The following is a 25,214-nucleotide window of genomic DNA, read 5'->3' as shown; positions in this document are numbered from 1 at the left end:
TATTTTTGGTGCGTGTTGGAAAAGCTTTTTATTGCAAATCAGTTCATCTCCTTCCCTGGAAAAAGATGTGTGAGAAAAGAACCCAGGGATCAATGTCTGAGGATGTGTTTCACACTTAAAGGAGTAGATTTGACTGTTGGTGAATGTAACCAAGCCAATATCAGTCCATAGCGCGTGGTAGACATGAGGCTGATATCCTGAAGTAACTTTTTGCTCCCTCTCTCTCTCTCCACAGTGCATCCGGTGCCAGCGTTGTTGCCATCGATAACAAGATTGAGCAGGCAATGGTGAGTTTTCCACTCATTACAGCAAACATGGTCAGCTGACCAACATTCTCTGCAGGCCTGTACAATGACTCATTTCATAACTGTCTTTGCTGACGCTCAGTGACACAACAGTCTCAAACCACGCTGACACAAGTGCTGCCCACACACGATTGACCTCTTTAAAATGCAGCTGTTGAAATCCTCACATGCCATCTGCCGCTAAAGATGTCACCCAAAAAACGTCACCAATTATCACTTTGAGCTCTGAGATGACATTTTTCGCGTGAGTGTCACTTTGTGTGGTAATTTAAGTTTCCATTGTCGTGTCTTCTCTCAGGATTTAGTGAAGAGCCACCTGATGTACGCTGTTCGCGAGGAGGTGGAGGTGTTGAAGGAGCAGATCAAGGAGCTATATGAGAGGAACTCGGTGTTGGAACGCGAAAACGCCGTGCTCAAGTCGCTGGCCAACTCGGATCAGCTCAGCCAGCTGTCCGGTCAGCTCACCCAGGGCAGCAACACACCGCCGCTGCAGCAACACCCGCTCGTCACAAACAACAACACCCCCTTAGTTCACCACGAGGGGAGTCAGAGCGTCCCGCATCAGCCCAACATCACCTCGGCGTGATCCCCCTTCCCCCAGAACACAAGCTTAAAATACACACACCTCCCACGGACAGGAGCAGAAGATCCTGTTAGAAAAAGACAACAACTGCTACCGTCCCGTTAGCTCCATAAAGCAAAAGGCTCGGCTCTGCGCTCAGTATGTTCCATCTGAGGAAAATCAACAACAGCGACATGTTTGTTTGTCACCTAGAGCCATGCTTCGATGTGTGCACGCTGCCGTCACCAGGCCTTCACGTTGTTAAGACATTTACCACCCATTGAAAAGTCTTATTCTGGTCCTGTGTTTGACTGCGGAGAGAGAAAAAAGGAAGAGGAGCAAGTCTAAACCGTAAAACTGCATGCTGATCTTGTGCAGGGGACTGGGGGAGGGGTCAAAGGGCACAGCAAGCCCGATCTATTCGGGTAACAAGTGATGGAAGTGGACGATGACCCTGCAAGGGCCCAATGTGGTGACGAGGGTCCTGTAATAACATCTAGCCCAGTGTCTCTCCCTCACATCACTCCAGGGCTGGAAGACGCCAGAGAGGTGGGGGAAGGATTCGTCCTCCCTGAGCGGAGCAGGATGCCAGGGGGCCCGCTCGAGTCGAGCGCCCCCAGCTTGTCATATGCTGCAACAAACGCTTATGTTGTTTTCTCAGAGCCACCATACTTTTGACATGAATCGTAATACTTTTTAATTAGTTCAGTTTTAGTATTTGCATTTATTTATTTCAGGGCTGCTATTTTCATAATGTAAATGAACAATGTCATTGAGATACTTATTAAAAGCAAAAAGAAACCTTTCTCTTTGGTCTTTTTGGTATTTTAGAATCTGTCAGGTATTAAATTTGCTTGTCTCGCAGTAGATCTCAGTAAGTAGGCAATAAGTTCCATGATAGACACGTTTCTTCTCACGAGATAGTGCTAACACTAAGGCTGAGCTTGCATTAGGTGAAATCCAGGTTGAATGTATATTTTGTAAAGTGTAAAGTATTAAGAGCGAGGAGGGTTTGTACAGGAGAACACCATGTTGTTAAGATATGAAATATGTGATGGGCTGTTTCGATAAAGAAACTAATAATTTACTTTTTTTAGACTTTCTTTGTCAAAATGAAAAAAAAATGAATTTGTGGTTGTGGTTAGGGGGATGAAAAGCTGTGAAAATTGTTCGACCTACTTTATAACCAAAGACGCAAAGCTGTGTATGTTTGTTTTTTTTTTTCCCTTCCCATTTATAAATGCACATTTAGTTTTTGGTATTTTTTTTTTCTATACTTTCTCTCCATCCCTATACTTTGTTGCTGTTTTGCATGTTCTGCATGATCTATAATCAGACCACTTTCTGACCTCATGTTTTTGTCCAGCATTCTTTATTTTCCTGTCAAATTGTCAGTCTGTGAATGATCGTCGGAGGGTTTGTGAAAGGGAGCAATGGGCAGAAAGGGTGGAGCAAGTGGGTAAGAGTATATACATATAAATATATTATAAAGAATGGAAAAGGTGTTTGTGTGGGATGGATGGAAGGTCCTTGTGCACAAAACATTAGGCAGAAAAAGAGCCGTCTTTTGTTTTCATATGCAGAGAAAAGGTTTTGTTACAAAGCAAATTTTAATGTATTTAATGAATGCAGCGTTTAGATTTTTAATGTACCAACACTTTGCTTACAAGGAAAAAACAAATGTCCGCTAAACAAAACAATGGAAACTATTAAACCTTTTTCACACTTTAAAGCTGGAACCCAGTAGATTGTGTATGAGCATATTATGGGATGTCCTGTCTGTGCTTCCACGTCTTTGTGCCTCCTTTGCCATCGCCTGCTGTCGTCAGGTGATCAGGTTTCTTTCTCTGTGGCTTAGAACCAAACCAAAACGCTTGGTAATTGTACAATCAGTCGTCTTTCTACTCGATGGAATCTTTTTCCTCTTTTTTTTTGAAAATGGGCTTATTTCTTTCTCTTTTCTGTATTTCTTTTGTTTTGAAGGAGATGCCGTGTACATGCCAAGTGTACTATATAAACGTGATCACTGAGCCTTGGAGAAAATACAGTATCTTAACGATGCCCTTGAAATGTGCTGTTCAGACAATTTTAGTTTTCAGTCAGAAATAAATTACCGTTTTTATTAAGAGACTGTCTTAATGAGTTTTTATTTTCTCTCATCCCTTTTTGTGACTAATAGCAGAATTACTGACACGGGTCTGATACATACTGAACCTTCGTCAAAGATCATTTCTGAATCTGGATATTTTTCTATAAATATGTGGACAGTGAAAAGAATCAATAGTTACATATACAAACATGCCCAGCAGACACTTTAATTCATTGTACTGATCGATTCCAAGACCTGAAAGTGATCACCATTATGAAATTCAGCCATTGTTCATTTAGTTTTAATCTACAGTTATATAAAGTGTTAAATAAAGATACAGTATATACATTTATTTCAAATCAACTGTGACAATGTCCCATCTTCAGTCTTACATTTAGACAATTACGTTTTTATTTTTATTATGTTTGATCTGTATCCTGCTGTGTGTTATTTAAAGATGTATGCTATTTTTTGATTCATTTATCTGCAAACTTTCATAGTTTTAAACCATCACTAAACATCAATCTTATAATTAGAACAATGAAGGAGGAAAATTACAAAATATGATATTAAACTGGGGATCAAACCTACAATCTGGATCCAGGACCACGCTGCTCACCACTGTCCACCGTGCCACCTTATCTTAACACCCTACAGTCTTGGTTGTGTACATTGAGAATTCCTCAAAACGACACGACACTGATTGTTTGTTATGATGACTTTATTTTGTGAAAACAGTCAGCGTGGTCACTTTGGGGCCGTTACATCAAACTGTGTCATCTTCTGGAAAGACGCCATTTTCTTTTTTACTTTATTCCTGCTCCAGAAACATTATTTTCAAAGCAGCGCTGACGTGAACATTGAGGCCAGTTGAGGTGAATTACACAACAAAGTCAAAATAATAATCTTGTAGTCAGTTCGTTACTTAATATCTCAGTGGTGTATTTTGAAGTCATGAGTGAGCTCTTTATATCTCAGACTTGAGTTAGCCACTTTATAATAAGCCCCACATGTTGTTTTTCAAACACTCCTCTGCTTCTTCGGGCCCAAATCTGACATCTCAGGACATTGCGTCCTCCGTGTCCCCGACTGTATAATGTTTCTGTTCTTTTCTCTCTCAGGTGCTGATAGACGCAGTGTTGTGTTTGACAAAGACTCAAAAAATGTTTGCCATGAGCTGTATCAAGCTATGCATGTCATGTCCGCTTTTCAACAAAGAAAGAAGGTATGCAAACTATAGCAACTCCCCTACATAATTTTATATTCTCTAATATTGGTATCTCTGTTGCCCAAAAGTCCCAAGATGATATTTTTTTTATCATGTGCAAGATATCAAGTTGATTTACAAAAAATATATATGTTTCTCTGACAACTTCATAACCAAAAAACCATCTTGATAGAGAGAACGCAGTTAATCTAGTTTTATTTTCACCTTGGAATGTCGTATAATGAAATCCTTGCTGCTCTTGTACAGAGATAATATCTAAATATCTTGTGCGCATTAAAAAATGCTAACCTGTCAGGGCATTCAAGGCTCCGTAGGTATCTGCATCTGATATCGGTCCGAGTCTAATTTTAAATCATCTCTATTTGTGACCAGAATAAAATGCATCAATACAACATGACCTTTTTGATTTCCACCTTTGGTCCATTTGAATCACAGCAGCCTGTTGACACAAACATGTTAGAGAAGAAATACTGCTCTCCTCCAAAACAGTGAACCTTCCAAGAGGATATCAGCAAATGTAATTACTGTCCATTTACCGTCTTTCATTATAAAAGCGTCTATCTTTATAACCTGCAGCACTTGTATAACACTAATTAAAACTTGCTCCTATAACCAGGAAGTTACTTGATTGTTGATCCATTCACTTACAGCACATGAGAAGAATTTGAGGTTAAGGGGTCTCTGTTTGCCTCGCAGCAGACATCCATCATCAGTAATGTTCCATTCATTTGTACTGTGCTGGAGAAAACACCAGTTTCCACAGAGCGCTGGGTTCTTTGTTTACAGGTGCTGCCATGTGAATTCAATTTCCCGCTTAGAACTTTTACAAAGTTACATTTAATCTGATCAACTCTTATTCAAGTCCACAGAAAACATGGACTTAATTTAATTTTTTTTTTGTTTTGGCTCAGATACTTTATCAAATAGTTGTTTCATCATGCCAGACATCTTGTTAGGAAATGTTCTGTACTGGTTGAACATGACACTTTGTGCCAGGGGATGATAAATAATGCTCCACATGAAAAATATCTCTTTTGGAAAGATGAGCCACTACTTGATAGATTCGGAATGACATTATAAATTATGTTTCCTTTGGATGAATGTGACAGAGAAAAAAACAAAGGAACCCTGTTGCAAATTTTAAAAACTGGATCAACCAGACTTTGCATCACTGTGACAAACCCTCATTACCTACTTTCCATTCATCATGTGTGTTCATGCTGCGGCAGGTTACAGCTGTGAGTCACCGTGGCCTGTACAGCTGTGGTAAGGATGGGGTGTGTTGCCTACGTCACTGTGAGCAAATACAGTTCCAGTACATGCAAATCCACCGATGACGGACAGGAGCTTAACTCAACTCTCCCCCTTCTCATAACTTGATCATCAGCTTGTGTCGACATGTCCTGACTCCTGACACACGAGCCTCTTTTCGTACGTGTCAGGAGTCAGGACACACATTATAACACCACTCAGCAGAACAATTGATTCAGTGAATTATGCAATGATGGAAATAATTTTTTTTCAAGCACTGTTCGATCCACTTCATGCGACCTTATAATTCTGCTCCACCACATGTCTGAGGGACATTGTGCATTACACTCCAGATCTTTGATTAGAAAGGACAGTCGTGTTAGAATTGCACATTGAAATGAAAGAAAACTAAATTTAAGAAGTGTTCTAGTTTTTGTTGTCATATTTAAGTTAACACTGATTCAACATTATAATGAAGAGTGTTAACTGAAAAGCTCAGCAACTTGCGCAATAATTCAGTTTAAATAAAGCAAAGTAAAAAGTCATATACAATACTCTAAACTATATTCATTCCAGGATACACGTGTATTCACAACTGTAAATTGTATAGGAATATGTGTGATAAATACCATGAATCCAAATTAAATCCAACACTTTGTGATGTTGCTGATTTCACTTCTGTAAACACTTCACTGGTATTATCAGATTTATATTAACATATTCCCACAGGCCTTTGTATTTCCTCCAGATCACCAAAGAAGAGTAAGAAAAGATTTTGTTTTAGCTCGTGATAAATTGTGCAATCTCCCAAGTGTCTCACAACACAGGGGAAGGAAGTGTTATGGAATCCCAGAGGAGGCCTGTTGCAGGGACTGACTACATTGTGCTTGAATGTGTTTGCACCTATGATGCAAGGACAATTACTCACCACTCAGTCACCCACAGCCATGCCTGCTTGTTACTGAGGATGACAGACTCACCAAGAACTGATTCAGGCTTCTTGGGTTCATGGAGTTAATGCAAAGATCTAAACTGTGGCGCCATCATGTGGGTGTGATGTGACAGTGGGACGATGGCTCTCTTTAGAATGTACGATAATAAAAAATTGTTTCAGAAATGTTGTGACACTGTTTATGATGTGTTATCCTTTTGTTTCAATGTTTCTGGATGTATTAGAGAATTGTGATTGTGACATGGAGATTCTTGATATTCACTGGATTGGACAAAAGCAGACATTTTTTCACTGGCCTTTTTTTCCATAAGGAGTTTCTTGTTGGATTCACTGGAAAATGTGCTGAATCTGTGAACTGCAATATACATTTTTTCGTTCCTCGATAGTAAGGTGCCTTATTGTCCCGAACTTAGAACTTGGATTATACAGAAGTTTAGTAAGGACAAGGTGAAGTTATCGGAATAATTGTGTCTTTATGAGATATGAGGCTGTTGAATATATTTAACCAAGTACTGCACTTAATGACAAATTTTAAAGGACTTGTACTTGCTTATCTATATTTTGTGATACTTTATACTTCCTATTCACTATATTTTAGAAGATAGAATATTGTACCATTCAGTCAGCTATTTATCTGACTGCAGGTTGCACTGTATACTTTTCAGATTCAGTTTTAACATAGATAAAACACAATACAGTCAGAAAGTTTAAATCAGTGGTTCCCAACATGCTTGTTTCAAATTTCTATGAGTTGTTGGCAGTTTCACCAAAGTCAAAGTTCTCACATACAGTAATTTGTTTTAATTTGCACTTCAAGGCTCAAAGAGGTGAAATTATTCAGTATGTTCAAGACCTTTGAGATGTTTGTTGTTACACTGGTTACACAAGTACAATCATGTGGAAAGGTCTGGCAGGGAAGCTCCACAGAAATGTAATTGTTAAAAAGTCAACAGGACAATAATCATGAAATAAATATACACAATAGAATAAATACAGCGTGTATTTACAAAATAAGGATAGTCCATCCAGCACTTTAACTTGTAAGAGTATTTTTGCAGAGGATGTGATACTGCAGCACCAGAGATCACACGGGCTCAGGAGTCATAGTTAGTGTTCCAGGTTGTACCAGCAGGGGGCAGCATTGACTAAAGTAACTAAAGGACGTCACCTCCGCCCACCCGCTGTTTTGATTCACGGCTTCAGAGGAGCAGGCGGAGCGGGCGGACATGGTGGCGGAGGACAGGAGGTGCGGCTGATTCTCTCAAGCAGCCCTGCCTCTGCGATTAAACTCCGTCGTTTCACACTTGGCAGGAGGAAATATCGGGGAAGCTGGCGGCCTTGTACGGAGCTCTGCTCCTCGCGGAGGACATGGAGATCGCGGCGGAGGAAGAGGCGGAGGAGCGCAGGTGAGCTGACAGCTAACTGCTAACTGCTAACAGCTAACTGCTAACAGCTAACAGGGACCGTGGTTGTATAAATAACAACATAATTAAAACGGCTCCTCTCACTAGTTCATCCAGAGACGACTCTTGAAGCGACAGCTCGCTTTAACTCAGCAGCATGTTTGAGTTATGAAGCTAGCAGCAACGCTCGGCTAAGCTAACCTGACATGGTACGTTTGACAGCTTGAAGTTAGCAGCATTAGCAGTGCAGCTTCAAGCTGTCAGAAACATTGAGTGTTTGACTCTCGTATGTGTCATGGAAGTTTTGTTAGCGTTAGTGCTGACATCGTTATTGACTGCCACTGACTAGCTCCAAGTTAACTGTTAACTACAACACAACTAGGTTGTGCTAACAGCTAACTAGCTAGCTGTCAAATGTAGTAAAATCTAGACATTTCCTTCACATCAGTTACAGTAGAGACTGACGGGCTGTATTAAAGCTCTGTTAACGGAAAGACAAACTGAAGTGCATGTTTTATAATATGTTGACATTATACATTTATATAGTGTTTACTTTCTACACGTTCAGGAGGAGTTGAGTAAATACTGCAAGTCTCCATGTTTGAACCTGATGTGCTGTAACAAGAGCTTAAGTTGAGACAATTCATTCTGAACAGGGAACATATAGTGTGTATTTATATTTACAGCACATACTGTGTATAGTATTTACTGTAGTAATACCTGCCTACATTTATAATTCATGGAGGATGAGGGAATTTGGGAAATACTGATGTAGTTCTGTATTAAGTTCTGTGCGAGGGCTATATTGTAATAACTTTAATTATACATCATATTATAATGTATAAATAAATCAGATTAACTGATTGATTCATAAGCAACTACTGTATAGCTGCATGAACAGCTTCCTGTTGTAGCTCATCCAGATGCTGCCAGTGGTTCCCCTCCAAATGGTCACCAATCAAATGGGTCTTTGGTGGAACTGCTAACAACTCATCATTAACTTTAATCATTTTTTATTTGTCAGATTAAAGTTTACAGCATGTGATTCAATCTTTACCATTGTGTAATGTTTTATAGGATCAGTTTGTTGTCTGTTAATTAAGCTCTTAATATGAAAAGTAACAAGTATATGCTACTGTCAGAAAACCTAGTTGAGTACAATATTAATGTAATTCTGATGAATATGATGCAGTAGAATAATAAAGAAGCTTTCAATGAAGAATAATAAGTACCTCTTATCTTTATTCAAGAACAGTACTGAAGTAAGTACTTGTATTCCACCACTAGATGAGCAAGGTAGTGCACTTTAATTCTCTTTATTTGAACAATTAGAAGTGAGATACATTTTAAAAATGTTCACTGACACACACACACACACACACAAAACGGTTGTGAAGTAAATCTTTAACCTCAGCAACCTTTCTGTGGCTTGTGGAATTTTACTTCTTGATGCCGCGCGCACACACACACACACACACACACACACACACACACACACACCCCACCCTACAGATGTGGAGAATGATCTCTAACATTCAGCCTCCCTGTCTTATGCTAAATTATGTGATTTGATCAGTGAGCTCTGCAGCTGAACTCGTGATGCTGCTGCTGCTCAGCACTGCTGCTTATAGATAGACTGGTGTTCATAAATGTTCCATTCAGGGGTTTCATAACCTTTATTTTTTTAAGCACATGACAAATATAAAGGCAACTAATGGAAAGATAAGTTATGCGCCCTAGAGTTTCTGTACCCTCTGACTTTTATCTGACATATTTTCTGTCCCATTGCTGCAGTTAAGTGACTCATTTTGAAAAGCTTTCAGTTTGTTTGCTGACCTCAGGTGAAAAAAGAGGAACTCTTGGAAATGAGCCAGAGCTTGACAGTGTGTGAGGGAATGAGACCTGATCTTTGAAGTTTTGTATCTGACACTCTTTGATCAACAGATATTCATATCTGTATTAAAGATACCCTTGGTGCAGGACTTCACACTTCTACTTGTAGGGATTGTGTGGATCAATGCAGGAAAAGATGTGGCAACATTTATTGAAGTGTAGCATTGCTTGTTAGTCACTGAGTGCAGAGTTTGGATTTCGCAACTCAATTGCTGGAACTTTTTCATTTCGTGCAAGTGTTTTTGTTGATGAGAATAATGATTCAAGCCACAACGCTGCTGACATCAGCGCTTCTTTGCCTACTTCCTCATTCCTAAACTTCCTTCCTTTCTCCTTCCTGCTGTTCTACCAGGAGGGAGCACTGGAAGCTGCTGTCCAGCCTGAAGACCACAGTGGAGGGTCTCGTGTCAACTAACAACCCCAATGTGTGGTCCCGCTATGGCGGCCTGCAGCGGCTCCACAAGGACATGAACAACATCCTTAGTCACAGCTTGAAGAATGAGCAGGTCAGCAGATCTGACTGATCTCTCTTGTAACTGTTTGTTTTGTGCTATCTGTAAGAAAAATAGATGACTCATCACCGTCAGCAGTGAACCTGGTTTGCTTTGGAAGACTTACAGGTCAAAGTTAGCATTTGTGAAACTTTAACCTGTGAATTTGGATGGTCACTCAACATGTTTTGTGACTGAACATGGAACATGGAGGATGTTGGTTCTAGCTGTGCCCCACAACCGCATTATGTACAATAAAAATTTTTATTTTAAATGATATTATCAGGAACTGTAGCTTTAATTGGGAAAGTTTCTTACTTTCCCACACATTTGTAGAAATGTGTGTAACAGTCTTTTTCACAAGCTTTAACATTTTAGTTATAATCATGGACTGAAACATGTGATGCTCTCCCCCTCCGTTATGACTCATTGTGTTTATTAAAGATGCATTTCTCAGTCAGCGTCATGTGAACACCTGTTTTGTGTTGCAGGTTTATTACAAGCAGAGAGACTACTGGCCGTTTGTGTGGTGTGTCCGCTACATCAGCCCTCACCTTGCCTCACACGTTGAACAGGTATGGTCACCGACGGCCTCAGGCAGGGCGGCACATAAATACTTAAGAATTATTTTGAATACTTATCTCTGGTCACTGGCCTAAACATTGCAAAACTAGAGTTTACAGGTTGTGAATGTGCTCAGGTTCTATGTTTCCTAAAAAATACTACAGTTTGTACTCACTCTAATTCAGAGGGAGTAAATGGTAATGGTGTTTTTTTTCTGATAAACTAGTTTTACTTTCCCTTTTAGACGGTGAATGTACGGTGCTAATTTTCAGAACCTGTTTGTTGATGGAAAAACCCTAGTTCCTACTTTTTTAAAGTTATTATGTTCAGTGTTATACCACGACATAGCAAAGTCACTACACTTCCTGGATTGCCCGTTGTGTTGCTTATAAACATCAGTATATTTAGAGTAAACAGAAGATGATTTGGTTTGTTTTGCCACCAACATAAAAGTCAACCACAGAAACTCCAGTGAAGAAGATCCCATGATGCTCTGCTGTTTTATTTATAACAAACAGTGAAGACAAGCACAGACAAATGGTTAGATAATGCTAATTTCAGTGTTGCCTAAAACTATTAGAATTCTTCTTTATACTCAAATGAAAAGCATGTTTACCACTGTAAGCTTCTTTCCCTGTCTACTGTTCCCTCACAAACCTACTTCACATTTCTTTCTTTTTCTATTGTTCCCTCTCTCTCTGTCCTCAGTTCAGTAAGCTGGAACCAGTGCTGAGCAGCGGGATGCATAGCACTGGTGAAAGCTACAAGGCCGAGCGCTGGCTGCTTCACAGTTTACAGGTTCACATGCTGTCAGCTCAGCTCCGACCTCTGCTCAGGCATCTGGGACATACACGTAAATATTATAATGGTGAGTGGTTTCATTTTAATATAAGAGACATTATTGCATAGTGTAAACTAAAGTAAGAAATGTCGAAAATCACTTTCAGTTCCCTGAATTTCCTTTTTGTCTGTCCCTGTCCTTCTATAAAAAACTTTTGTTCTATTTCAGTTTCTCTTTATTTCCTTCAATTGTGCCGTACTGTTTTTTTGTTCACCCTGTTTTCTCTGTCTATGTCTCTTGTCCTCTTATTGTATCTCTTATCTTTCAGATGCTGCGTTTCTGCTGAGCGAGCCTCACGTGACAGCCATGTTTCAGTGTCTGGAAGCTGTGGAACAGAACAATCCCAAACTGCTGGCCCAAGTAGATACAGTTGGGGTGCGTCTGATGAAATTACTTAAATGCTTGAGCCATGTCTCAATAATGTCTGTAACTTGTTATTTTGCCGTTTATCCGTTATCTATTTGTTTTATTTATTATACTTTGTTTGGTAATAATGGTGGTGAAGAAGAACTGACACATGTATTTGTATTTATTAATACCCTTCCTTTTCATCCTCCAGCTGTCACCTCTGAAGGTCCCACCATGTCTGGGTCTGTTGAAGAGCCAGAGTCTGTGTGTATTGCCAGGGGCTGGTGGGGCCTGGAGAAACCATGACGCAGTGCCTAGAGTAGAAACTCTAAACCGCAGACTTACCACCTCCAACTGCTCTTTGCGCGAAGCAGTCTTTACCAGCCACAAATCTGGAACCTCTACAGGAGTCCAGTCCCAAAACATCAACAGCACAAGTGAGGAGAGCATGTTAAGTTTTTTAATCTGTTTTACTTAAAGATTCGTACCACTCATCTTTTAATGCCCAACCAACCTATGCAGACAGCTAAGAGGTGCTCTTCTCTGTTAAATTCTCCTTTATTTACCTTTATTTATGTATGTTAATCTCTATGTTAATCAAATGAAGGGAAAGTTGTCACCGCTCTTCAATCAGTATATGCAGGGAGAGAGGAGATGGGATAAGGGGATGGCACTATGAATGCACTACAGTTTGTTGAGAATAGACTGACTTCACTGTACAGAGGCCTGATTGTCTTTGGGCCTCGTCAGATACTGAAGAATGTGTTGATCAAGCCTCCTAAACTCTATGTCCTGAACCAGCTCACTAAAATGGATAAATGTTTTAGGATCATTTTTTACTTTTTTGCATTTACATCACTTTTATTCACAGATCCCAATAGAAAATCCAATTTAACTGAGGAAAAATAGGAGAAAAGTAGAATTACTTCTTCCAGTACAGACAGAAAAATATTGTGTGCAGAAAATAACAATATAAAATTGCAATGTGGATAACCTAGTTTGAAACAAATTTGCATTACACATATGACCTGTAATCACAAATTTTGTTTGCAAAATCCTCCTTCTCAACACGCCTCACCTCATGTTTATGTTGTGTTGCAGACACTACCTCTCCTGCAAGCAGCGCTGGACCTCCCTGGGTGTGTGTGTCCAGGCCAGGGGAGAGCGAGCGAGGCATAACACTAATGGAGTCCCCGACGCCCACCCATCTCCAACCTGAAGCTGGGGACTCTGGTGATGGCGACTATGATGACGGGCCAGAGTACCTGGCTATCGGTAACCTGGGGCAACGCAGTCGCCGTGACTCCCAAAGCTCCACCCACAGTAGTGAGCAGGGCGGGACCCTGGAGCATTCCATGGAGCGAAGTTCCAAGGCCCCGCCCCCACCTCGGCGCTCGTCTTTTTCGGAGCTCCAGAGGGGGCCTGGCCGCGGGTCCCGAGGACACACCCGTTCGTTCTCAGACACAGGGGTCAATCAGAAACTCAGGAATGGTGAGTTAACTCGAAGTAACCTCATTTGACAGTAGGTCAGGATAACCTCTAACAGTGAGTGTGTAAGATATGTTGTATTTATGAGAAAGTATGATTATTAATATTAAAAAACACAAGGAAGGTTTAAACTTCTTTTGATTGAGTAGTCATCTTTTTGAAGATGATAAAAACACATCTCCTTTTTTGCACATTGTCTTTATAAAATGAAACTGAAACATAGATGTAGTCAGTAATGTGGTCGGGCCACATTCTATCTCAGAAGATGCACACTTCCTGTCCGAATGTTTTAAATATTTCTGTATTAACGTCTCCACTCTTTGCTCACTGTTTCCCTCTATTGGCTTGAGGTAATGTTCTCTCCTTCTGCTCTATCTCTTTTTCGTGTCTTTTTCTACTTTTTGTACGAAAGGAGGGGGCCCCCGAAAAATCACCATAATAATAGAGGATCCGGTAGAAGGTCGGCAGTGCAGTTAACTGTACTCCATCACTTGACCCCTCTCCCCATCCCATTTTTTTTTCTCTGCATGTTGATGAAGTCTCTCCACCTTTCTCATTTTCAGTCTCACCTTTACCTTCATAATATGTGCTTTTGCTCATTGAGGTTCTTTTACATTGTTAAGTAAAGTATCATGGTGTGTTAAAATAGCAAAGTTATAAGAGATGCTGTATGTCAACATCCTAACTTTAGTTCTGGCATCGAAAAAAATTATGTAAAAAGTATATTTTATACCCTTTCTTTAAGAAAAATACCATCATAAAGTATAGTAGTTAACTGTCATTATAATTAGATTAAACTGACTGACGCACATTATACTGACAAGGGTCAACACTCTGTCACATTCATTATTTGTTTCTGCATGCAATGAAATGAACCATTTCCATAGATTGTTTGATACAAAAACAATGATGCATCAAATCAGAGTTTGTGTATGAATGATGTTGTGCATTCCCATCAATTTTTAAGAATTCATTATGGATTTCAGCTACTCTGGAATTTCAATAACAGACTGTTAACGTGAACTGTTTGTCTCATAGAATCACCTGCTGACGACTGCTGCATGAAGGACTACAGCCCCTTCTCTCCTCAATGCAGTGATTCCAGCAATCCCAGTTCCCTCTACATGGAGTCTCGTGAGTTTTTTCTGTTATTCTGTTTGCATAAGTAACAATAACATAAATTATAGTCACAAAAATGCACATATGAAAACAATATTTTACTAGATAAAATATAGTCTTAATCAGGGATTCTTTAAAGTTTAAGCAAGATGTGAGAAAGTCCACTGCAAACTTGTGTTTGTTGTTCCTGTAAGTGTGTCAGCTAGTCTGTTAACTTGAGTTTCTGGACCCTGCGCAGGAAGTTCATAGAAATGTAGTTAGGTGTGAAATATTTTATTGGCCACGATGTCTAGTTCAGATTCCCCGACTTGGTGCAATAGTGAGTTTATTATTTAGATAAAAACTGGTTATGAAATCGTTGTAATATTATATATTTATTTTGAAAGCTTAAACAGATAACCTTAAAATTCCAACATTGAATCACTTGTATACAAATTGTAATTGTGCCTCATTTTGATGCTTCAGATGGGTCCCAGTACAGCAGTGTGCCAGATGGGATGTTCAGGAAACCGTCTGAGGGCCAGAGCCTCATCAGCTACCTGTCAGAGCAGGACTTCGGCAGCTGTGCTGACCTTGAAAAGGTCAGAGTGTTGTCCATTGAAACACATTGCTCATAACTAATTACATCTGGTGTTTATCAAACTCTGTTATATACACTTTTAATTTGGTGAATTGGTGAATGGAGAATTAGAATTATTTAAACAATTCAATACTTCATTTCTGCAATTCATGTGGGTAACTGAGAGAAACGGGGGTCAAAACAATGAAGTCATTCTTCTCCCTGACCTGATTTCTAATTTTCACTGTCTTTCTCTTCAGGAAAACGCTCATTTCAGCATTTCAGAGTCCCTTATTGCAGCAATCGAGCTGATGAAGTGCAATATGCGGCGTCAGGAGGAGGAGGGGGAGGAGGAGGGGGACAGTGACTGTGAGATTCAGCAGCTCAAGCAGAAGATCCGCCTGCGCAGGCAACTGATCCGCCGCAGCCGCCTGCCGCCCTCCACAACCTCCCAGCACAGTAAGAATAATAAGTATTGGGATGCAATTAGATCAAACACATAGTCATCTGTACAGGTGCAAGGTTTCCTTCACAAAACTCAGGGTCTTGATTTATATTTTATGTTATTCAGGTTTAGATTAGAATCTAATCAATATGAAACATCCTTCATATTTTTCCAAATCGACTGCAGCTTTACACAAAAACTTCACAATATCTCAAATATTTCCCTCTGGCTCAACAAATCAGCCTCAATGGCATCATGGTATAAATTAAACTTGTATATTGAGTCATCTTATACTCTGATTCTTTATGTTTGTTCTTGTTTTATCTTCCTCTCCTGCAGTTTTTCACTCCACTGACAGCGGAGGCTCCAGGAGGAGCTCTCAGGACTCCTACCAGGGCCTGTCAGACTCAGGCTCAGCTGAGGAGGTGGAGGAGTGTGAACTAAGAGGTAGAGAGAGGGAATGAGGGAGCATGCAGAAAATAACACACAGCTAATGTTTATTGTGCTACATTCCCATAGGTCCATGAGTTTGTGATAGAATTTAGTTTTACACTGTTGGTCAGTCAAGTTTTTTTGGAGGTTCCCAATTAGCCATTGTGGTTTCAAAAAGAATTTGAGGTTTCCAGGTTAGCCTTTCAAGCAAAATGGCAATAAAAAGCAAACTATTTGGAAAAATGTATTTCAATTTTAAAATCCAAAATGCACAAGGAAATAATTTTCTTTCTGTGTGAATGAGTATGTTTGTGTTCCATTCATAATTCATAACCTCATCATCATACAGTATTCATATCACCCTCTTAGCATGTGAGGCTTTACCATGGACTGTAAACATGGAAGTCTGATTTTAAAGGTCACAGAATGATAGTCTACAGTAAAATGTTCTTATTAGTGTTGCTATTTATTCAAACATTACATTCATAAAGATGGAATATCTAGGAATATTATGGTCATAAATAGGTTTGAAGGGTTGTGTTTGTGTTGGAAATCTTCTACTATATTCTACACTGTCATTTTCAAAACATCTCCTGAGGAGATTCTCCTCTGAGTTGAGGAAACAGATTACAGTTTCTGAGACACCAACACATAGAAATATCTGAACGTTTGTGGGATGTGGGATTTTCTTTGTGCGTGTTAAATGTACCAAGTTTTATATCTGTATGTGTTTGTGATTCATTATGTCTGCACCTCTCAGTACCGCAGTATGTGCATACACAAGTGTGTTGTATCTTGGAGCTGTATTACTTCCATATGTGTAGTATGGGTGCAGTGTACTAAGCTGTAGCATGTTTGCCTGTGTCACTGACACGCGTCTCAGTGGAGTGTTGAAATGTTGGTGCCTGTGGTGATGGTTGTGCTGAGTGTTAGTTTCTGTCTCTCAGATGGCTGTGAGGGTCAGTCCCTGCTGGCGGTGTCTCAGAACGGTCTCTCCCTGTCACTCGCCTCCCTCTTCTCAGGTATCTGCAGGCTGGACATGTGGGCGAGGCTCCACAGATGCACACATACTGTTATCTGAGGCAGCTGCTCTGACAGGAAGTTGATGGCTCCTCTCCAAACTGACCATTTCTGACTTTAATTCTTCCCGCTAAACTGGGTGTGGTGTCAAGCATAACTCTTAACATTACCAGTTAAAAGCATATTTTCTGTCTTTATTTTAAAAGCATATATTTTTTCATAAATACATTTTTAATAAATTATTTCCTGCCAGCTTTAACATTTGATATTTGCAAATACAGTTGTTAGCGAACTGTTCAGGAAAAGCAGGACTCTGTAAGACATATTTTTCACAGTTTTCATGCTGATGATGATCAGTATGATGGAAAAAATGTGAACCAAAGAATCCAGGTCAGTGATGGATAATTGAAAAACTTCATAGCACTGCCAAGACCCAACAGTCCCCTTGAATTAAATCAAACTTCACACACTCCTAATTAACATCCCTTTAAATATGCCTGATTCAAGATCCATGAAATATTCACTGGGAAACTGGTGAAAATGTCAAAAAATGCCCTCACTCATAATGTTGAAGCAAGTGAAAAATCCTCCCCTTCATCCTCTAATTTGCTTCATCCTTCTACCAGGTTTAGTTAAAATCTGTTCTGGGGTTTCACAGAATCCTATTGAAAAACTAAACAAATGGTCAGTGGCAAGAACATAACCTCCTCGGTGGAAGTAATAATATATGTATTCTTCTGCAGCTACTGTACTTACAGTTGGAAGTTAACGCCATACTCACTACATACTTAAAATTCAAACTTTTCAGAAATCAACCATCAATAAGAATATATTTTGTTCAGATGAAAATATTTATTTTCCGATGATCCAGCTACAGTATCCCACATTCAAAAGTTAACAAAGCAGGGCAGAGGATGCTGTTACTCAAGTTTTCAGTTTGGAGCTGAGCCAGCTGCTTCCTCACCTCAGCTGGATTTCTCGCTTGTCTGTTTGTGTCTGTGCTTGTTGCTCAGAGCTCCAGGATTTTGGTCGTGTGGTGCCTGTGCATGTTAGAGTTTAGAGAGGCTCATGAGGAGACTAGTGAGATAACAAGTGGCATTTTGTGATGACTATAACTCGGGTGTTCATCCATCCATCCATCCATACATCCATCCATCCATCCATCCATTAATACAATAATTCATCATGTCCAAAGTGGTCCCAGTGAGAATGAGGTGTGATTGCTGTCACATACACATCTTCCACCTAGTTGGTTGTTACTTTTAAAGTTTGAAGTCAAAACAGGACCAGTGTTTTTTTTTTGGGACAGCTTTAAACAAAGTGATGATTTTATTGAAGACACACAGGCTGTGTTGTCTCATCATGACCATGACTGTATCTGATTAGAGTTGGACAAAATGTCAATATAATATCACACTGTGATACAGCAGAAAACCTCAAATATATCTTGAGATTTTGGCTGAGGTAATATTGTGTATATTATATAATGGTTGCTGCTTTTAGTGATACACAATTCTGTTCATATTTGGCTGAATTTAACATGGAATTCCTCAATTAATACCCAGATCAATTATACTTAACTGTATCCCTTAATCAAAGTAACTACATTTTAATCCAGTTACCAAATCATAATTAAAAAACTATTTATCAAGATCTGAACTTGTATGTATGATGGTATTTTGTCCTCATTATATGAAATTACAATTTATTAGAACTGTATTGAAAAAGAGGTTGTTACTATCAGTATAGTTGCAGATGATTCACATCTTTGGACATCAAATTATTTATTTAAATAAGTTGATAATCTTATCGTCTGCAAGCAGCGTTAGTCTATAAAATATCATTACATAATTGATGTGAAGGTATCTGGGCAGACACACTTACGTACTTGATTTCTAAATATAGTCAGGAGAAGCAGCAGTATGTTGAATGTTCCAACTAATCTGATTTGAATTTAGATCAATCCGATTTTGTAAATTGGAAATGTGAAGGATAGATATATAAATTAATTAATCTGTTTTTTGCCAGTGATAAATCAGTCCTCCTAATCTAACCTGCTTTCTACTTGTGCTGCAATTGCACCTCATTTCTCTGGACACTAAATGGCTGAAAGTGAATCAACACGTTCTGTCTGCTGACACTGATAAAAATCCTCCTGTGTCTCTACAATAGCATCACACTGCCGATGACAATCATCAGAACAAATGAGACCAGAAACTTAATTAACTTCACTCCCTATTCAGGATGAAATGATTCATGTCTATGCATCGACAATTTTCTTGCTGCTGACAAACTTCCTTGTCCAGCTCTTTGCTCTGATTCTAACCAAACCTCTACAGCTTAATCGCTTTACTTTCACATGTGCTCTGTTTTATCTCTGTTCTACCAGAACATCTCTTTCCTGTGTGCTACCTGATAAATACCCACATTTTCTTACATTTTTGTTTCCCTGTTTTCTGATGAGCCATTTCTTCTTAACAACACTTAATGTTGCTGAGCTTTAAAACATGATGCCATTTTAGCAGTGGTGAGAATTGAACACCGTCCACCAGCCAACTGCTGGTACAGAATCAGCCATTATTCTCCAAATCTTTTTCACTCTAGAAATCACAACATTTGAATTTAATGCAACTATTGAAAATCTTGTAGTCTCTGTGGCTGGTGGATAAAAAAACATTTCAAACGAGTTTCTGCTTCTTGGCGCTCAAATCTGTTACTTTACTGTTGTTTTGCCTTTTAGATGCAGACATAAAGCGCAGTGTGAGCTCCAGCAGCAGATCTTTTCTCAGCTCAGAGTCCATGTAAGTAATGCAGACACTTGTTGCCTCTTATATACTTATATTAATATACAATTGGTAATTGAATGAGTGAAAAACTAAAAAGGACTTTGCAGGAGACTCCGATTAAAAAAGTTAACGTAAAGTTAAGTCTTCCATTTACAGTGAACATGCACCACAGTGGGGACTTAACATTGTCTCAGTGGATCAGCAGGTTTTTTTTTTTAATCTAAGAGAATCCCATCTCTGTGTTTTCAGTTCTCCATCCTTCCTTCAGTCTAACTCTGCTGAGTCAGTAGCCATGGGTTTGCTCAGGCAATTTGAGGGCATGCAGCTTCCTGCTGCCTCGGAGCTGGACTGGCTGGTCCCAGAACACGACGCTCCACAGAAGGTTGGTTACGTACCATATTTCCATTGTATGACAATAAATGTACAATAACCCAATTAATTTAGAGAAGTCTGTAAGACAGTTCAAAACACAAGTGAACTGTGAACTCATACAACGTTTTCTTGCTGTCACCCAGCTGCTGCCCATCCCCGACTCTCTCCCAATCTCACCTGACGATGGTGAACACGCAGACATCTACAAGCTGAGGATTCGAGTCCGAGGCAACCTCGAGTGGGCACCCCCGCGACCGCAGATCATCTTCAACATTCACCCTGCCCACAAGTGAGTCTACAGCCAGTGTTACCTTCCTTTGCTAATTTTGACACATTTTTATTAGTTTTTCTTCTGTTCTTGTCTGTTTAGTCTACCTTTCACATGCTGTTGCCTCAACTGTGTCATGACACAAACAACAGAGCTCTGGTTAAATAATCAAAAGGATTATTTTGCTCATTAGCTGCAATAACAGCAAAATTGTCCAGGTGTTCCTCCGGGATCTTAAAATACTGAGACGTCACTTTTCTTGTTCAGAACTTCATAATGAGACTGCAGGTTTCATCACATTATCACATCATCATCACACTTCTGGTAATAACTGTAGAGAAACACAGTGACTGTAATATGAAGCCCTTTGAGCTCTGAAATATGTATTGGTAAGTTTGCTGCTTCCAACTGTCAATGTGTTGTTTGTGTTTTTTTTTTTTTTTGTAAAAATGTTTTTCTTCCTAAATTCTCTCAAATAAAGGTTTGAATACTTTCTTACTCTTAAAATGTTACTCTAATGTGTTTCTCTGTCAGGAAGAAGATAATGGTGGCTAAACAGAACTACCGCTGCGCTGGCTGTGGCACCCGCATCGACCCAGGTATGATTTCTTAATCCCGAAATAGGATTTTCTCGTTCCTCAAATTAAGTTCTAACATGCACTTAAACACGGTTCCATTAAAACTGAATTTCTTTTAACATTTTCAATTCCAATTTTTGCAGATAATGAAATTTTACAAGCAGACAGTGCAACTGTGGGACTTGAGCTGGCTTAAACTTTAACCTGATGTATAGAAATTCTTTGCAGAGATACTTTTACTTTTGTGCCCAAACATTGTGTCCATTGAAGACACTCACCTCCTCCCTGTTTGTGTTTCTGCTTCCTCTCTCCACCTCAGACTATATTAAGCGACTGCGTTACTGTGAGTACCTCGGCCGCTACTTCTGTCAGTGCTGCCATGAGAACGCCCAGGCGGTGGTTCCCGGTCGAGTGCTGAGGAGCTGGGACTTCAGCAAGTACTACGTCAGCAACTTTGCCCGTGACCTGCTGAGCAAGATTGCTGGAGACCCGCTGTTCAATCCTAACGACATCAACAGCGGTCTCTACAAGAAGGTTAAACATCTGGAGGCTGTACGGGTGAGTACTGCAGCCGGATGGAAAATTTGTTATTAACCAGATGGTTGTAAATTTTGTTTTTGGTTTGTTTTTTTTCCAGTATCCAACCACAACAACCAGATTAATTTATGTTTCACACATCATCTGATAAATATAAACTTTGGAGGTAAATCATTACTCTTGTTTACCGAGCTTGAAGTCTCTTAATTGTGAAATGACTTATAACTTGTGATGGATTCTGATGCTCGAAATAGTCCAATAATCAGGGTGTGAAATCAGAATGAATAGACCCATTCAGGTCGTCAACAGCTGCCATTGAAAGGAGGCTAAAAAAAGACTAATTCCTCCGAGTTGCTGCTCAGTGGTGCTAAACTGTCTAAACCACACACTACCTTGCCTATTATTTAATTTAATGATAGAGCAAACCTTCCAAAGCTGTAATGTACTAACACAACTATCTATTTCTTTTGAAGAGAGCCTGGGATATAATTTGGTGTGCACTAATTAAATGCTGTTTTGAATTCTGAGCATCTCAGTAGAGTGTACGATAATATTCATGGATTAAAGAGTTATTTGTAGCTTTTACTTACAGTATATGCAAATGAATCGAAGAGAGATGTAATGTTTGCCCAGTTTGCAGTGAATCCTGGATAATCACACACGTGCTCACTCGGTATTACTCATCACTCAGAGCTTTTACTGGAGGGCTGGTAGAAGAATGTCCATAGCAACTGACTCACACATTTTTGTTCTCACATACAGCCCCTCCGGATAATCTCAGGGGTTTGTTTGGAGTTCAGTGCATGTCTGTAAGCAATTCATGACTGTGTGTTGTTTTTTTAAATTTAGGTTTTGAGGGTGCAGCTGTTTCACATGAAAAATCTCTTCAAGACCTGTCGCTTTGCTAAAGGGTAAGATCATTCGTTGCTGCATGTTTTTGAGTTTCACAATAATTTTTTAATTCCACAAAATGATGCTCTCTGTTCAGACAGGCATCTTAAACTCAGTGTGTGTGTGTGTGTCCTTCCTCTTAGGGTGCTGGACCAGTTTGACAGCCTGCCAGGTCACCTGACCGAGGACCTTCACCTCTTCTCTCTCAATGACCTCAGTGCTGTGCGCAACGGAGAACTGGCCCCCCGGATGAAAGAGCTGATTAAACTTGGTACCGTGCACGTCGATGGTTGTGTGGTAAGATGAGCATCTGCTTCTTCTGTGCCCTTTAATTGTACCATGGTGATTTGTCACAGTAATTAAAATTGATAGATCAGTTACATAATTCAGTGTTACTCAACTTTATGAAGTCAGCAAACAACCAGATGTTTCTAAACCATGTTTGATGTTTCTGTCCCCCGTCCTCCCATCCTCCCCAGCTTTGCCAGGCGAAGGGTTTTGTGTGCGAGTTCTGCGGCAACGACAAAGACATCATCTTCCCCTTCCAGCTGAACAAGTGCCAGCGCTGCGAAGGTGAGCCCTCTCTGCTGGTGGCAGGCCTGGGCGGCTTGAGAGCCCCCACCCCCCGCACCCCCTTCAATCCGCTTACCTGGAGAGACTGGAAGATCTCCAACCCCCGTAGGCTGGCAAAGGCCCTTTCTCGAGACCGGAGAGAGGGGGAGGGAGGGGAGGAGGGTTTAGACTCGGAAGTGCATAGGGGTGAGAAGAGGGGAGAGCGGGAAAAGACGAGGGAAGTCTCAAGGGACATGGTTGAAGAGAGGCAGGAGAGAGTAAAGCTGGCTAATATTTTCTCTAGGAGCAAAGGAGATGGAGAGGAGCAGGAGATGATGGGAGGGACGTCAGAGGAGGAAGAAGAGGGAGAGCAAATAGGAATTAAACAAGGGGAGGAGTACAGCAAAGACACAGTAAATGCTACGGAAGGGAGAGACGGGAAAGTAAGAAGGGAAAAAGTTAATTTATTGAAAGTTCTTCAACTAGACAGACTAAAGAAGAGAATCTCAAAAGGAGAAAGTGACAGTGAGACATACAGCAGTGTAGAGAGTCTAGATGAAGTAGGTCAAGAGACGAAAGGACATCGGAAGCTATCAGGGCTTTTCAGTCTACCCAAGGTTTTCTCCAAAAGAGAGACAGAGTGTGAAGGGAAAACAGAAATTAAAGGTGAAGAGTCTGAAAATCGAGGTTTGGGGAAACTAGCAGGAACCGAGGAGAAGGGGAAAAGCAAGAGAGAGACTGAGGAGGGTGATGAAAAGCAGGACAAAGGTGAAATAGAAAGAGTTGGTACAGAAAAAAAGGAGAAATTTACAATCACAAAACTGCTAAAACCCTCTGTTTTCTTCAGAGGGAAAAACAGACAGGAGGATAAAAGTGAGGGAAGGGATGAAAAAAGAGAGGTAGAAACAGAGGAAGACCAAAAACAGTCGACCATCACCCAGACTACCTGGAGAGGTCGCAAAACTCGTAAAGCGAGGAGAGTAACCAGAGGCAGGAAGAAGAGGGAGGGAACAGAAGAGGAGAGCAAGGCGGAGGGTGGAGAGAGCACAGAGCTAAATGACACAGATGAATGTACTGAGAGAGGCGGAGGACAAGAGTAAGAGAAATAAAAATGAGGTATATTCATGGTACGAAGAATAAGATCTGTAAACAGTTTCACTACATAGCTGAAGAGTTATTCAGTCATGATTGGTAACAGTTTTCTTTAGGATAATTTCTCCTCATCTGAACGTATTCAGCAAAACTCTTTAGTTAAGGTTTTTTTACTAACTCCTTCACCTTGTTTACCTGGTTTTTTTGTACTTTTCATCGTCTGTACATTTATAATACTGTCTTGTCTGCACAATTACAAAAACATCATCCTGACAGCAATGTTTACCATATATTGACAAATATAATTTAGTAATCAAGCAGCAAACATTGATACCACTCGCATATCTCAGCAGCTGATTAGCTTATCTTACTATTGACTGTATGTAAAGAAAGACGACGCAACTCCACTTCCTCCCACTGTACAGAAATGATGCCAAAAAATACTGACCCTGTCATCTCGCACATTTGGAGCCAGGGTTTGCACAGTAGTGATCGGGGAGTGAGCCGGGGTAAACTTACCGGAAAAACACTTGAGCAATCAAGAACCTGTGGTTTCACTTTCGAGGAGTTGTCATGTCGTCCATCTTAATATACAGTCTATGATAATGACAATGGAAACAAATAGAACCAGCAGCTGGTCCCAACAATAACTGCCTATTGATAACTTTGAGATTCAATTAAATGTGCTTAGTCTGTAAACCCCCAAAAAACAGATCAGGGTGGTATCAATCTTCTCATCTCATCCTTGGAGAGAAAGCAAATACACACATTAGTTCAGATTATTGTGCAATCCTTCATCTTTATTTCACCCTCGCTCCCTCTCTCTTTTAATCTCTTCACACTCTTTCGCCTCAGTGTTGGTTGGAGACATTTCTCACTGCTCCTGTTTGTTGCTTTGTTACCGGCTCTGGTTCTGTTGGTGTCTCTTGGTGGAGGGAAGATATTCTTTAGCAGCTATTTGGTGTTGGATATCTTTTGGTTTTGATTCTGGAGATGCTGGTGATGCATTGCTGGTTTAGTTTTACTTCTGTGGCTCTGAGCTCTGTTCTGTTTTTGTCTTTTTCACTTCCTCTGTCAGAGATGGGTTGCTGCTAAATATCAAGATCATTTCTCGTGCTAGGAAAAATTATACCACAGTGATGTTTCCT

General features: G+C 40.1%; 2 protein-coding genes across 11 annotated transcripts in view; both read left to right on the top strand.

Moving 5' to 3' along the window:
• Positions 1-2,995, top strand: part of tsc22d2 (TSC22 domain family 2) — a 35,443-nt gene extending 32,448 nt beyond the window's left edge. For both annotated transcript variants that reach the window (XM_020081084.2, XM_069521888.1), the window contains 2 exons: positions 236-287; positions 604-2,995. In XM_020081084.2, the coding sequence (XP_019936643.2) occupies positions 236-287; positions 604-891 (340 nt within the window). In that variant the 3' untranslated portion in view covers positions 892-2,995. The remainder of the gene's footprint in view (positions 1-235; positions 288-603) is intronic.
• A 4,575-nt stretch (positions 2,996-7,570) lies between these two features.
• Positions 7,571-25,214, top strand: part of rubcn (rubicon autophagy regulator) — a 21,515-nt gene continuing 3,871 nt past the window's right edge. For 4 of the 9 annotated variants that reach the window (XR_011240592.1, XR_011240591.1, XM_069521883.1 and 1 more), the window contains exons 1-21: positions 7,571-7,793; positions 10,036-10,189; positions 10,666-10,749; positions 11,447-11,606; positions 11,848-11,954; positions 12,139-12,364; positions 13,029-13,418; positions 13,828-13,875; positions 14,454-14,549; positions 15,000-15,115; positions 15,354-15,552; positions 15,878-15,985; positions 16,918-16,992; positions 19,731-19,791; positions 20,026-20,158; positions 20,292-20,437; positions 20,951-21,015; positions 21,314-21,552; positions 22,381-22,442; positions 22,566-22,719; positions 22,902-22,995. Coding sequence is in view for 5 of the 9 variants with exons in the window: in XM_069521883.1 (XP_069377984.1) it covers positions 7,756-7,793; positions 10,036-10,189; positions 10,666-10,749; positions 11,447-11,606; positions 11,848-11,954; positions 12,139-12,364; positions 13,029-13,418; positions 13,828-13,875; positions 14,454-14,549; positions 15,000-15,115; positions 15,354-15,552; positions 15,878-15,985; positions 16,918-16,992; positions 19,731-19,791; positions 20,026-20,158; positions 20,292-20,437; positions 20,951-21,015; positions 21,314-21,552; positions 22,381-22,442; positions 22,566-22,719; positions 22,902-22,995 (2,755 nt within the window). In the remaining 4 variants the exon portion in view is untranslated. The remainder of the gene's footprint in view (positions 7,794-10,035; positions 10,190-10,665; positions 10,750-11,446; positions 11,607-11,847; positions 11,955-12,138; positions 12,365-13,028; positions 13,419-13,827; positions 13,876-14,453; positions 14,550-14,999; positions 15,116-15,353; positions 15,553-15,877; positions 15,986-16,917; positions 16,993-19,730; positions 19,792-20,025; positions 20,159-20,291; positions 20,438-20,950; positions 21,016-21,313; positions 21,553-22,380; positions 22,443-22,565; positions 22,720-22,901; positions 22,996-25,214) is intronic. The other 5 variants (XR_002202485.2, XM_069521884.1, XR_011240593.1 and 2 more) reach the window with 3 other exon arrangements.

This window comes from Paralichthys olivaceus, chromosome 3 (assembly GCF_024713975.1).
Source record: "Paralichthys olivaceus isolate ysfri-2021 chromosome 3, ASM2471397v2, whole genome shotgun sequence".
NCBI classification, from domain to species: domain Eukaryota; kingdom Metazoa; phylum Chordata; class Actinopteri; order Pleuronectiformes; family Paralichthyidae; genus Paralichthys; species Paralichthys olivaceus.
This window is presented reverse-complemented; position numbering and strand designations above follow the sequence as displayed.